General features: G+C 39.8%; 1 protein-coding gene across 2 annotated transcripts in view; it reads right to left on the bottom strand.

Moving 5' to 3' along the window:
* Positions 1–658: 658 nt before the first annotated feature.
* The window catches only part of NELL1 (neural EGFL like 1), a 794,433-nt gene continuing 782,826 nt past the window's right edge, over positions 659–12,265 (bottom strand). For both annotated transcript variants that reach the window (XM_032413839.1, XM_032413840.1), the window contains 3 exons: positions 5,547–5,723; positions 2,840–3,064; positions 659–1,344 (listed from right to left, as the gene is read on the bottom strand). In XM_032413839.1, coding sequence (XP_032269730.1) covers positions 1,294–1,344; positions 2,840–3,064; positions 5,547–5,723 — 453 coding nt within the window. In that variant the 3' untranslated portion in view covers positions 659–1,293. The remainder of the gene's footprint in view (positions 1,345–2,839; positions 3,065–5,546; positions 5,724–12,265) is intronic.

The raw sequence follows: 12,265 nt of genomic DNA, 5'->3' as shown, positions 1-12,265 counted from the left end.
GACTTACTTAACATCTTTTTCAATGTTGGGAAAGTGAACAAAACTTCATGAACCAACTTGATTCAGAATAATGATGAATTCAAGAGCCTTAGGCTTTACAAACCACTAAGATGTGATTTACCTGAAACTACAACTTAAGTTTGAATTCTCAGCTCAGATAAAATGCTATTTACACATATTATTTATTTTGTATCACTCAATAACTGCTGACTCTTAAAAATATGGTGGAGGCTCAGATGAAAACTTCCACTGTTCTAAAATAACCACTGAACATACAAATAACTTTTCCTAAAAGTGTATACTCTACCATCTGAGAGATTGTGTGGTCTAGAGGAAAACAGCATTGGGCAGGCATTAGGAGACCCAGTTACCAGTCCCAACATGTTATAAATCAACTAGATCTGAACAAACTGGTTTCCTAGAATACATTCATTTACTCTTGTGTAATGTAGGAATAGGATGATAACTTGTATTAGTAGGTATGCAGGTCCCTTGTAAGTTATCAATTACTATATAAAACAAATGCAAAGATTCTTTCTCTTTCAATGCTTTGAAAGGTGGTAAGCACTGCCACTTCTAAATTGTAACTTAAGCTTTTGTTTCATTTTGTTTGCAAAAGGGAGGAGAAGGTTCTTTTAAAAATAATTATATAATTGTCTTTGTGGTCTTTCCCCTCTTTAATATATTGTCATTTCTTTCACCTTGTTGAAGCTGAATGAGTGAGCATCAAAGTGTGTTCAGCAGTTGGAAATGTAAGTATGATGCAGTGAGAATCTACATACATATATTCATCAAAACATTTCACAGGGATCTCAATACTAAGTATGCAGTGGATGGGACAAAATCACAACAGGCAACTTTATTTGTAGAATTTGATCCAAAACCCAAGAAAAAAATAAATTAAAAGCGCTGAGTCTCTATTACGTTCGTACACAAAATAAATCAAAAAATACATCAGCGTTTACCATGAGATCATTTAAATGTATTCGCAAATGATTTGGCAAGGGAAACATGTGATTTACAACACGGGAAACTTCTTTTAACAACCAGAGACTTAAAAGCACTGCACTGTAGGTCACCTAGACTAGGTTAGCAAGAATGAACAAAGTGGTAGGTCCAAAAGGCAACCCCCGAACACCTTCCTCAGACGGAGACTTTGGTAACTGTCTGTGGTAAAAAAACAAAAAAACAAAAACAAATAAACACCAACTCCTGTTCTTCACCATGCTGGATGGTCATTTCATTTCATTTCGTCCATTCTTCTCCCGCAGTGATGAGTCCATTTTAAATACTTCAGTTATTATGAAGACACTCCAAATCCACAGAGCAGCAGACACGTCCATTCTGTGCACCAAGACGTAAGGGTTAGCCAACTGAGACAGAGGCTATATATCAATCAGCAGTGTGCATTTTCATATTCAAAATGACCATATCTACGTTTTGACATAAACTCCATGGATGCTACTGAAAAGTTAAGAAAAATGCTAGGGAAGGAGTGGTAAGGGAGGAAGGACATATGAGACCCTCTTGAGTCCCTCCTGCTAGATCTTGCTGGCAGGATGATCTTATACCTCTGTCTGAGCTCAAACCAGCTTTGGGACTCCTCCCCCTTATATTTCCAGGTTGTTTATACAACTAATTCACTGGACTTACTCTAGGTAAAATTGTTTTCAAAAATAAACCCCTCAAAGATCATTTGCCATGAACAAAGCTAATCCAAAGTACCACAAGGACCTGAAGGCAACTCCAAAATGGGTTCCAGAAAGGTTTTAATATTAGGAATAGAGTCTCTCGTGGTGACTATGAAGGTAACAGTACATGTTTAGATATATAAATTATTGGAAATTCATTAAAAATCAAGGACACGCATTAATGTAAATACACCTTTATAATCCCCCTAAATTAATCTCAAACCTGACCTCAAAGAAATACTACTAAATAACACAGTTTCCACATCCACCGGTCATTTTGTTTGCTGGGGCTGAAGGTATATATATACACAGGACCATGGTTCTTTTGCTATGTGAAGTTTGATATTGGCCTTTTTCTATTGGGGCTAAATCTTAAGATGGCACTTTCTCATCTACCTTTGTAACAGCCATAAAAAGATGAGTTGGGAACCCTCCACTGATGTCTGGAACTGAGCCAGGATTTGATAGAACCAAACAGACTAAATGTGCTTAATCATGGGAATCTTAAACAGATGTTTTGGCGGAGATCTGACGCTGCCTAACCCCTGCTCCGAGTCGAATGTGGTCATAGCTCTTCCAAGCATTGTAGGGAGGAAGGGGTCAGTTTTTAATTTCAAAGACATATGAGGATCCCTCATGGGAACTCCTCTAAAAAGACAGGAAAATAATCACAATTAATTAAATCCTGCAGCAAGAGCTTCAGGTTCCCGCATTAGGCACTGTGATAATTAAACAAAGCAAACAACTTCATGGAACACTTTTTTCTAACACTGACAGTTTCACGAAAAAGCTTATAAAATTTTCCAGGATGAAAAGAGATCTTTTTTCCTGTCTTTCTTTTCTTTTTAATATGCAGGTCAAAATAGCTTAAATCAGCCATAATTGGTCCTAGTGTCAATTGTCAAAATTCTGTAGTTCAAAGGCATGAGAGAGGACTATTTTATTCCATGTTCATTTGGAGTTTGCCTCTATACACAGTGCAGCTATGATCCATTCAGACATATTAACTCCTGCGAGAAGTAAACGCCTGCCTGTGTTTTTACCATGCCCCTCAGAATCTGTGCATTCAGAAACATCAGGAATGGACCTCCTGCAGGTACTCTCTGACAACTGTTCAAGGCCTGATTGTCCTCAGGACATCCAATTACCTTGCATTTGCAGGTTGTGCAGGGAGATCCAGCCATTGTCCACACTGAGCCGCTAAGCCTTGAAATGCCATAGCTGTCCAGGCAAGTTTTTCTGATGTCATAGGCGATGTTATCAGCCAGGCAGGGGTCACTGACACAGCGGGGACAACACTCCCCTTCCAAGATGGCTGTGTACTCACAGCTCAAATTGGGGCAAGGGAGTGGCCAGCAGTCTACCTCTCCTTCCTGTAGAGAGAAAGCCAAAAATGGCTCATCCATGTCCTTATGCACAATTCTGTTCCCATAGTCCTGGGTGGGGAGGGGTGGGCAGTAATTCTCATCATTGTCCTTACTGAATGTTTTTACTTCCACCTTTATGGGTAGAATATGCTTCCTCCTTGAAGAGCTACCACAGATAACACCTCCTCCAGGGTGCTTTTGCTGACTGTCTAGTGCAGCCCAAAAAAGAGGCAGGTCCTATCCCTGTGTGCCAATGGCAGCCCATAATTATTTTTATCATCATACTTATGATCCTTATCATCACTCTCAGTGCAATTCCAGATTGTTTTGAGCCTTTAGGCTTTGGCCTTGTTTCTTTATCTCGCTGGTACTTAGCACAGTTTGGGTCAAAAAATGCTAATCAAATGGGCAATGAGTGAAGAGGTGATAAGGTGTTGGCTAGTGTTTAAAGAGAAATTAATTACTCTCAAGGTCAAAGGAGAACTTGAAGCACTGTAATATTTCACCCACCTCATAAACTGAGTTCCTAGTATCAAATTTAAAATTGAGATTGGGCAATATCAAGAGAACTATTTCAGAATGGTTTTGAATGTGACCTGTAGCTAGGAACATCACTAACATATAGCAAGGTGTTACAGTTCAGATGGAGCCTCTGTATGTTTCAGGATCTGGCAACTGTGGCTCCATTGAGCTGCCTATAACTCTTTCTCTATGCAGCCTCTTCTTCTGTTATCATGACAAGTCATTATAATTTATGCAAACTCACGTCTAATTATTTGGTCAGCTTCACAAGACAATGGCCTTTGGTGATACACCACATCTATCATGCTCACCATGATAGCATCCAGAGTCTAGCACATGCAAAGTCTTGATAAATATTTATTAAATATGACCCACATTATACTCAAGTAATTATTAAGCTATGTGTTCAACATCCTCAGTTTTCCCAGGAAATATTAACCTTAGGGGCTGGGGATGGAAGTGAAAACACTTCTGAAATGCTCTGAAAATTTCATGTCTGAAATTAATCCCGATTCTTCTAAGTGCCTGATGACTGGCTTCTTGAAAAAGAAATGCAATTTTCCAGACTGATATGGAAGCTAATTTTTATAGTTGTATTGGGTTTATTTGCCCTTGGATGGGAGCTTGAAAAAAATGGCTTTGATTTAAATATATCTGAGTTATACTCTTCAGTAGTAGGAGTGAGTCAGAAGAATGCTTTCTATTAAGATGATCTGCACATTCACCGTGAGACTTTAGAAAACCTGATAGCAATTTACAGTACAATTTCTCTAAATGCTTGTCTTCATACAGTATCCATAGACTAAATCACTAATTTCAGCCAATGTTAAACTATGGAATGTAGCTAATAGGTTCCATTATAAGTTGACTTGGTTGTGACTTGGTTCCAGAAGTTATGACTTCCTCACAGATGGAACATCATATTCACTATGATTATGTTTCCCAATAGTCTTTGCATCCTTTAGAAAGCTTTGTGTGTGGTGTGATTCGAAACAGAGAGAACCAGGTCCAGCAATTAAGTTTTTTTCTCTGGACACTCTCAAATCTGATGATACAATTAGTATTTTTATATTAAGATCCAAAACTACCTTCATTTTTTTTTCTTTATGAAGGTTTAGCATCCAAAACAGAGTTTTCAATCTAGGAAACGTTATCAATAGTAACTACTGTGCACTAAGTATCTTCTTTGTGCCAAATACTGCATTTGTGCTGCACATAAATTCTCTTATCTTCAGAGCAGAACTACAAAATAGGTAGTTTCCCTTGTGTACAATGAAGGAAAGAACGATCGGTGCATTGCGAGGACTTGCCCAGATTAACAGCACAGAGCTAACACGTGGGAGACGTAAGATTGAATTCTTGGTCTCTCTGACTCAATCCCTGATATTTCTGCTACGTTCTGTTATCTTTCCTATTGAAACTTTTAATGGTTAGATCCCAAGAAATCAAAGATTGGGCTCTATAAGAACTACAGGTCCCAGTCAAGGCTTTGAAGACTTTCTAATCATGGGGGGATTTTTCTTGATCTGGACTTGCCAAAAAGTAGCAGTTGTAAATAACCCAAGTTGGGCCAAATCTGACCTATGAATACATTCTTTTTGCCTTCTAAATTGTTTTTTGTTTTGGGTTTTTAAAAGTTTTAATTCCAGTATAATTAACATACACCGTTATATTTGTTTCAGGTGTACAATATAGAGATTCAACCCTTCCATCCATCACCCAGTGCTCATCACAGTGCCCTCCTTAATCCCCATCACCTATATCACCCATACCTGCCTGTCTCTGTATATTGCTTTAAATAGTAGAATCTGAATGTCTTCAGGCAGAGCATTTGCCCCTTAGTAGCCACAAGAATTGCGCTCCCTGAACAGGATCGCAAATAGCAGGAAACTCAAGCCCATGGGCAACTGAGTTAGCAACCTTTCCAGGGTAAAGGGATAACAGCCTGTCAGGGAAGCTGACATACCAGACACCGGCACTGCTGGCAGCTGTGAGTCCAGTTGTCTCCACTCCGATAGAGCTTGTGTCCATTTTGATCTAAACATTGACTTGTGACCCTGGTGTCACACTCTGGGCAACAGAAAAGGTCAACACTTGGATTCCGGCAATCACAAGCAGTCCGGCGGCAGAATATCTTTCCGTCCTGTTTAGAAATGAGGTGAAGGAGGTTACATCATTAGGGAAACAAGGTAGCAGCACTACAAAAAGCAAGCCTTATAAACACTCTACAGAGCACACAGGAAAGATTTCTTAGAGTCAAAGTACTCCCCTGGCCACCTTTCATTTTGTTCAAAACAGATGCACCCCTTTCCCTGACCTTGCCTGCAGAGCAGCCCGCGTAAAAATGGAGATATTTCTAAGTTTAAAAAAGTCAATATGTTCTTTGAAACTCTTTTTTTCCCCTAAATGTTTCCCCAAAAATCACATTTCTAAGTAAAATTACAATTAAACTAAGCAGTTAAAAATGCATCTATGCTCAAGAACTTGTTTGAGTGGAAAATCATGCTACTGTATTTTTCCCAATTCATAACGATAACACGAAACACATTCAAAGGCATTCATTGAATTTTATCTCTGTCTCAACTCTGGGAGGATGTCTGACTATACCCTTTTTACAGAAGAGTTAACTGAGGCCCAGAGATGCTAAATGATTTATCAAGTATGGAGTTAGCGATCTCTAAGGAACTCCATCAGGGCTTCTGGTTTCAAAACAATTTTTCTTCTACAAGACAGGCTTTAGGTGGCTTATTACAAAGGGCTCTGATTAGGTGCCACCTTCCACCTTGAGGCAGTTACCCAAATAATAGGCCCAGTACAATTTCTGGAGTAATGGCCCTGAACACTCATAAAGACTTGAAGTTCAACAGCACTCAAACATTAAGACTGCACATTTGCAGCCTGTCCCCATTATACGTGTGTTGCTCACAGTAATTTCTCACCTCAGACAATAAAGACGCTGAAAATGTAAGGTAAGACCTGTGGCCACCATTTATGGTTATAACTGCTTTGCTGAATATTTACACAACCAAAGACTCTCAGAGCCAGTGGTACCTTAAAGGACACATAACCAAGCCCCCTGGACCTATACTGAACCCTCTCTAGAGCAATCATATTCAAAAGTCATCAAGCCTGTGCTTGAAGCTCTCCTGTCTCAAGGAAGCCACCACTACGAAAGGCATTCGAAGTATATATCTCTGTTCATGTCTGAATGTTAAAAACTGGACTTCTTGTTGCCTCTATCCATTAATCCTTGTCCACACCCATTGCTAGTCACAGAACTCCCGGTCCTTTCTGTCACATTTTCAACTCTTTTGTTCTTAGAAGACAGCATTTATGTCTCCACTGAATCATCTCATCTCTGGATTAAACATCTCTAATTTTTTGACCAGTCCCACTAGTTTTGAGTCTCTTCACTGTTATAGTTGCCTTATCCTCAACAGTTTCAAGTATTTCCAATAGTAGTAGTCGTAGTAGTCGTAATAATAATAATAATAATTAATAATAATAATCTACCATAATTTTAACACTTATTTTGGGCCATACATTGTGCTAAGCCTTTTATATGCATTAGCACATTTGGTCTTGATAATGCTGTGGAGTATGATCTACACTTGATTTCTCAAATCAAATGGAAGGTGGCACCTAAGAGAGCCTTTGTAATAAGCCACCTAAAGCCTGTCTTGTAGAAGAAAAACTGTTTTGAAACCAGAAGCCCTGATGGAGTTCCTTAGTAAAGAACTCCTGAGTAAAAGAACTAAATATAATTTTTCAGTAACAGTCTGACCAACACAGTGAATTGGGACTCATGGTCACTTTCTTTAATGCAGCCTGATTTCAATATTTACTTCCCTACTTACTAAGGTTATGTCATGGTGTTGATTTATATTGAGCTTAATGAAGACTAAAACCTCATTAAGCCCTATCCCCATCTTGTGCACTCAGTTATCTGGGGGTAGCAAAAATAAAACCTCATGTTTATCCTTACTGTACTGCACCTTGTTAGGTCCATTTCATCTCTCCTGCCTGTCACAATGTTTTCTAAATGCTGTTTCTGTCATCCACCATAGTTTGTCCTCTTTCACAGCTTTATCTGCAAACTTGATGGACCTGCTCTCGGGGTCTTCATCTACTTCATCGATAACAATGTTGAATAGGACAGGGCTTGCTGAGACAAGTTTACTGTCAGCAAAAGCGGAAATCTTTAAATGCTTTACATTTTTTATGGAGGATGGAAAGGAGACATGCTGGTTAAGTATATAATAACAGGATGAAAAATGCTTTTCCTCAAAGCGTGTGCATTTTCTCTATTACTGTAAGAAATGACAGGAAATCATAATTTTCCAAATATCAAGGGGTGAAAGATTATACAAACATACACACACACTCTCTCCAGTTAAGCAGGTGAATTGAGTCAGAGATTATAATTAGTCTGGACCAAGAACTGTCCAGATTCTAGGCATCTTCCAACAATAGGCCTTTATTCTAACTCACTAACATATTTTGCTTGTGTAATCATTGCCCAGAAAGACTCCTTAGTGATTTATTTTAGCCAAGAAGTTAAGAAAAGTAATGGTAGCTACAATATAAAACCATTGGGTCAGCTCAGCTACTGAGGTCACAATATTACTCTCCCCAAGTATAGAAGGACCGGGCCTCAGAGCTATGTCCACAAACCATATCAAACAGGGACAGTCTTCTAGAAGGGGTTACTGTACCACAGGCAATGAAGCCCAATCAGAACGCTGTGTTTCTCTCCTCATGTGGGGATTAAAAGAATGAATGAGAATAAGTGGATAGCCGCCAGGGTTAGTGCAAAATAAAGCAATTTCATATCTCATCAGTTATGTGAAAATGCCAAATAGGCCCCTCTTAGTTTCTAACATATTTTAGAACAATGGCTATGTTCATTTTGCCTTTTGAATTACAGAGTAACTGTCAAGAAAATCATTTTTAATAATGAAAATGTCACAGGTGGCTCCATTAATTCAGTGATAATGTCATTACAAAACCTCAGCTCACAGAACACAACCACGCTAGAATCCAAACTTGGCAAGGAAATGGAACTCGGGGATGGTGAGTAATCCTTCTCATGGTACATGGTACATCTCTGGGGTCATTCCCAGAGCTTGACCTCTGTCCCAGCTGGGGTGGTCAGAACAAGCCCAATTTACATGCCAAAGATGTATTTTCCCACCCTTCTGCGGTAGAAGCTAAATGCTTTTCTGCAGTTTTATAATGAAAGCTCAGCTATAAACAATTAATAACCACTGTAATATTTAAATTGCCCTGAATTTTAAGAAGCAGGGACAAACACCTTCCTAGCAAATAAAAAATGAATTTATTCTTATAATGCCATGGAAAGTTATAGGTTTTATATTACAAATTACACATTTTATTACTGAATACTCGACACACTAATTTATTTACTCCAGATTGCAAAATACCACTTTTTCTTTTTTCCTGCCACAGTTTGGAAACTTTTAAATCAGGAAGGTGGACTTAGGTAAGATTATTGATGTAAATTGAGTAATAATATAACCTGGGGTTTGGCAACTGATGCCTACAGTCCAAATTCAGCCAGTTACCTGTTTCTGTAAACAAAGTTTTAATAGAACACAGCATCCCTCATTCATTTACATATTGTCTGTGGCTGTTTTCATCCTCTAATGGAAGAGTTTAGTATGTGAGACAGAGACCGTCTGGCCCTTTACAGAAAACAGGTTTTGATCTCTGATATAAAGGGTAAAATTAAGAGTGGTACTCCAGACCCACTCATCTGTTCTACCTTCTCACGTGCAAATTTATTGTGGTGTGCTATCCAATCTTCTTTACAAAATATTAATTTTGCCTCCAGGTTACATCCCACAACTAGTCCATTAGCCCTCTCTAATTAGCACCTCTCTAATAAAACCTTTAACAGTCATTGAATCCAACTGTCTCATTTTAATGAAGAGGAAATCAGGTCCAGAGAGGGGAAAGGACTTTTCCACACAGCAAATTAATGACAAAATAGGAACTAGACCTTACTCTGGACTTCTATAGCAATGATTTTCCAATATGCTGCTTCCTTGTATCATGAGGAGGCTGAAGGGTAGGATAAAAGGACTTCACACAAACTGAAATCAGAAGGATTCTTGGGGCGACAGTTCTCAAAGTGTGGTCCTCAGACCAGCAGCATTAGAATCTCCCTGGAACTAGCTAGAAATGCAAACTGTTGTGCTCTAACCCAATCTACTGAACCAGAAATTCTAGGGGTAGGGTCAGTGATCAATATTTCACAAGCCCTCCAGGGGATTCTGGTGCAAGGGAAAGTTTGAGAATGTCTGATCGAGAAATAAGGTAACCCGGTCCGTTGGGAAATTAGCGTGGCATAACCCTCAAGGTTCTGCAATGAAATGCAGGGCTTGGAACTGCACAGTGGAAGTATGAAGTCAGGGGGGGATGGAAAAGAAGACCCTCTTCCTTGACAGGACCACTAGAGTTTTGAGGGGAACTAAACTTGCCACTTTGTTCCTCTTTCGAAGAAAAGGAAACACAATCTTAGGGCTTGCACAGCCAATTCCTGCCATCAGGAACACCCTAGCCAGGAAGGTATTGACAATCCTGCTGGTTAGGTTCAGAGAGCGAAGCAGAGCATTTTTCTGAGTAACCTGCAGGATTTCAGAAAGCTAACCTCTACCCTGGCCCCAGGCACAAGGTGCCTCATCCCTGTTCTTCACTCTATGAGTGAGTGCCACATGGAGAATGGCAGGGTTATTTTATTGTCAGCCCCGTGCAGGTAGAGCTTTCTTCTTGCCTGAAGGGAACCCATGAACCCGTTCGGTTTCCCTACCATGGCCACCTTCCTCAGTTTCTGGGCAAAGGCTTAGATGAGGCCAGGTCAAATGGCCAGCATTCCAGACAATCTCCTGGCAAAAGTCCTCTCCACTTTACCCTCCTTCTGTTTATGATGACATGGAGGGCGACTGGTTATTATTTATGGTATCCATTTCCCTATCCACCTCCATCATTGCCGGAAAAACTCAAGACGTGGTATTGTTCGAGTCTTCGGTATCACATGCAGTTTCAGGATGAACGCCATTCACATTTCAATTAAGAAAGCAAACAAATAAAACAAAACAGTGCTGCAGGAAGCAAAGAAATGAAATCTGGCCTGCATAGCATGTTCTTTTGCTGCCACTGGATTTTCCAGTTACTACTAATAGTAGCTGTAGTAGGTAAAGGTGCAGGAGTAAATACAGTGTCTGACCTTTATCCAGTGTGCACCGGCCTAACTTGTAAACCCTGGCTCATTCTTTTGTCAGTGACCTGAAATCTTTTGCCCAAGGAAATGGGGCAGCTAAGTCTCAAACGTGCCGCTCTTGAGCTTCTTTTCCGCCCACAGAATGAGGGCACACGTTGCCACAGAGGCGGAGTGTCTGACATTACAATTCATCAGGACACATCACTGAATTTCTGTGTTATCTTTCATGTGCTCTTACCTCTCTATCCCTCATTCAGGTTCTCATCTGTACTCTCCTGAAACTTTACTTCAGCCTCAGTGGTATCTCTCCATTTAGTTTTGATCTCCTCAGTCTTTCTATAGCGCTGTCGATCAGACCTTGATTGGGCCATGCCAATCCTAGACAAAAAGTCACTCATGATCCTCCGCAGCCCATAAATTAAGTCTAAATTCTATCGTTTGGCTGTATCCCTAGCCTTTATCTCCAGGGTTATCATCAGCTATCCCTTTCCCATACTCTTCTTTTTTCCTGATATTCTAAGCTCAGCATTTGCTTCACATTTTCCTTATCAGAATATATGTAATGTTTCTGCCTCTTTGTTCTTCTCTTCCCTCTGTTTGGGATTCACTTTCCTCACATCTCTCATTGGCTAAATTTCTCATCCTTGAAGGTCTCACTCAAACTTCACCTCCTTATTGCTTTCTGTATCTTCTGAGGATAGGGTATATTTCCCCTTTCTATGCTCCTATAACAAATTGTTCATGATTCTTCCAGGGCATGACAGGTGATTGTTTATGTATCTATTTGCCTGTTCATCTCCATAATCAACAATACAAAGATGACCATTACCTATAGTCATACGAAAATGCTGCAGTTTCCTAGAAGCTAATAAACCTGAGACCTCTCTCTCTTCCCACATAGCACAGGTAGAAAATAAATATGTCTTCCTAAAGCCCTTGACAAATTTATAAATGGAAGAGCCAGAGATGGGTATCTGTGAAAAGAAACTGGGCTGTAACTAAGATTTACGGGTCAAGCTCAGAGAGAGAATCATTTTTCACTCTGGGTATCTGTAGTATGGATAATGCTGGAAGAACATGGGTTCCAAGCAATTCAGCAATCTTTCTGTGCCTAATCAACTAAGTGGTCTAAAGGTGCATAAAAATCACTGTCACTATCAAGGAAGCATATGGAATCTAAACAGAAGCCCAAATCCATTTGTGTTGGCCTGGCTTTATTGTTGAACTCCATTAAGTCGTGGATATGTTTCAAGACCTCTTTCAACTGGCATGAAACACCAGTAGCTAACCTGGTGTATTGACTCTTAAGGCCGGGCGGTGGGGGGGGGGGGGGGGGGGGGGGGGGGGTTTTAAAAAATTGACTAATTTTTGTGGGAGAGATTTTTAAAAAAGAGGCGCCAGGGGAGGAGGGTGGGAGGTCATCAAGCAATATTTTTTTATTT

This window comes from Phoca vitulina, unplaced genomic scaffold (genome assembly GCF_004348235.1).
Source record: "Phoca vitulina isolate PV1807 unplaced genomic scaffold, GSC_HSeal_1.0 scaffold16, whole genome shotgun sequence".
NCBI lineage: Eukaryota > Metazoa > Chordata > Mammalia > Carnivora > Phocidae > Phoca > Phoca vitulina.
This window is presented reverse-complemented; position numbering and strand designations above follow the sequence as displayed.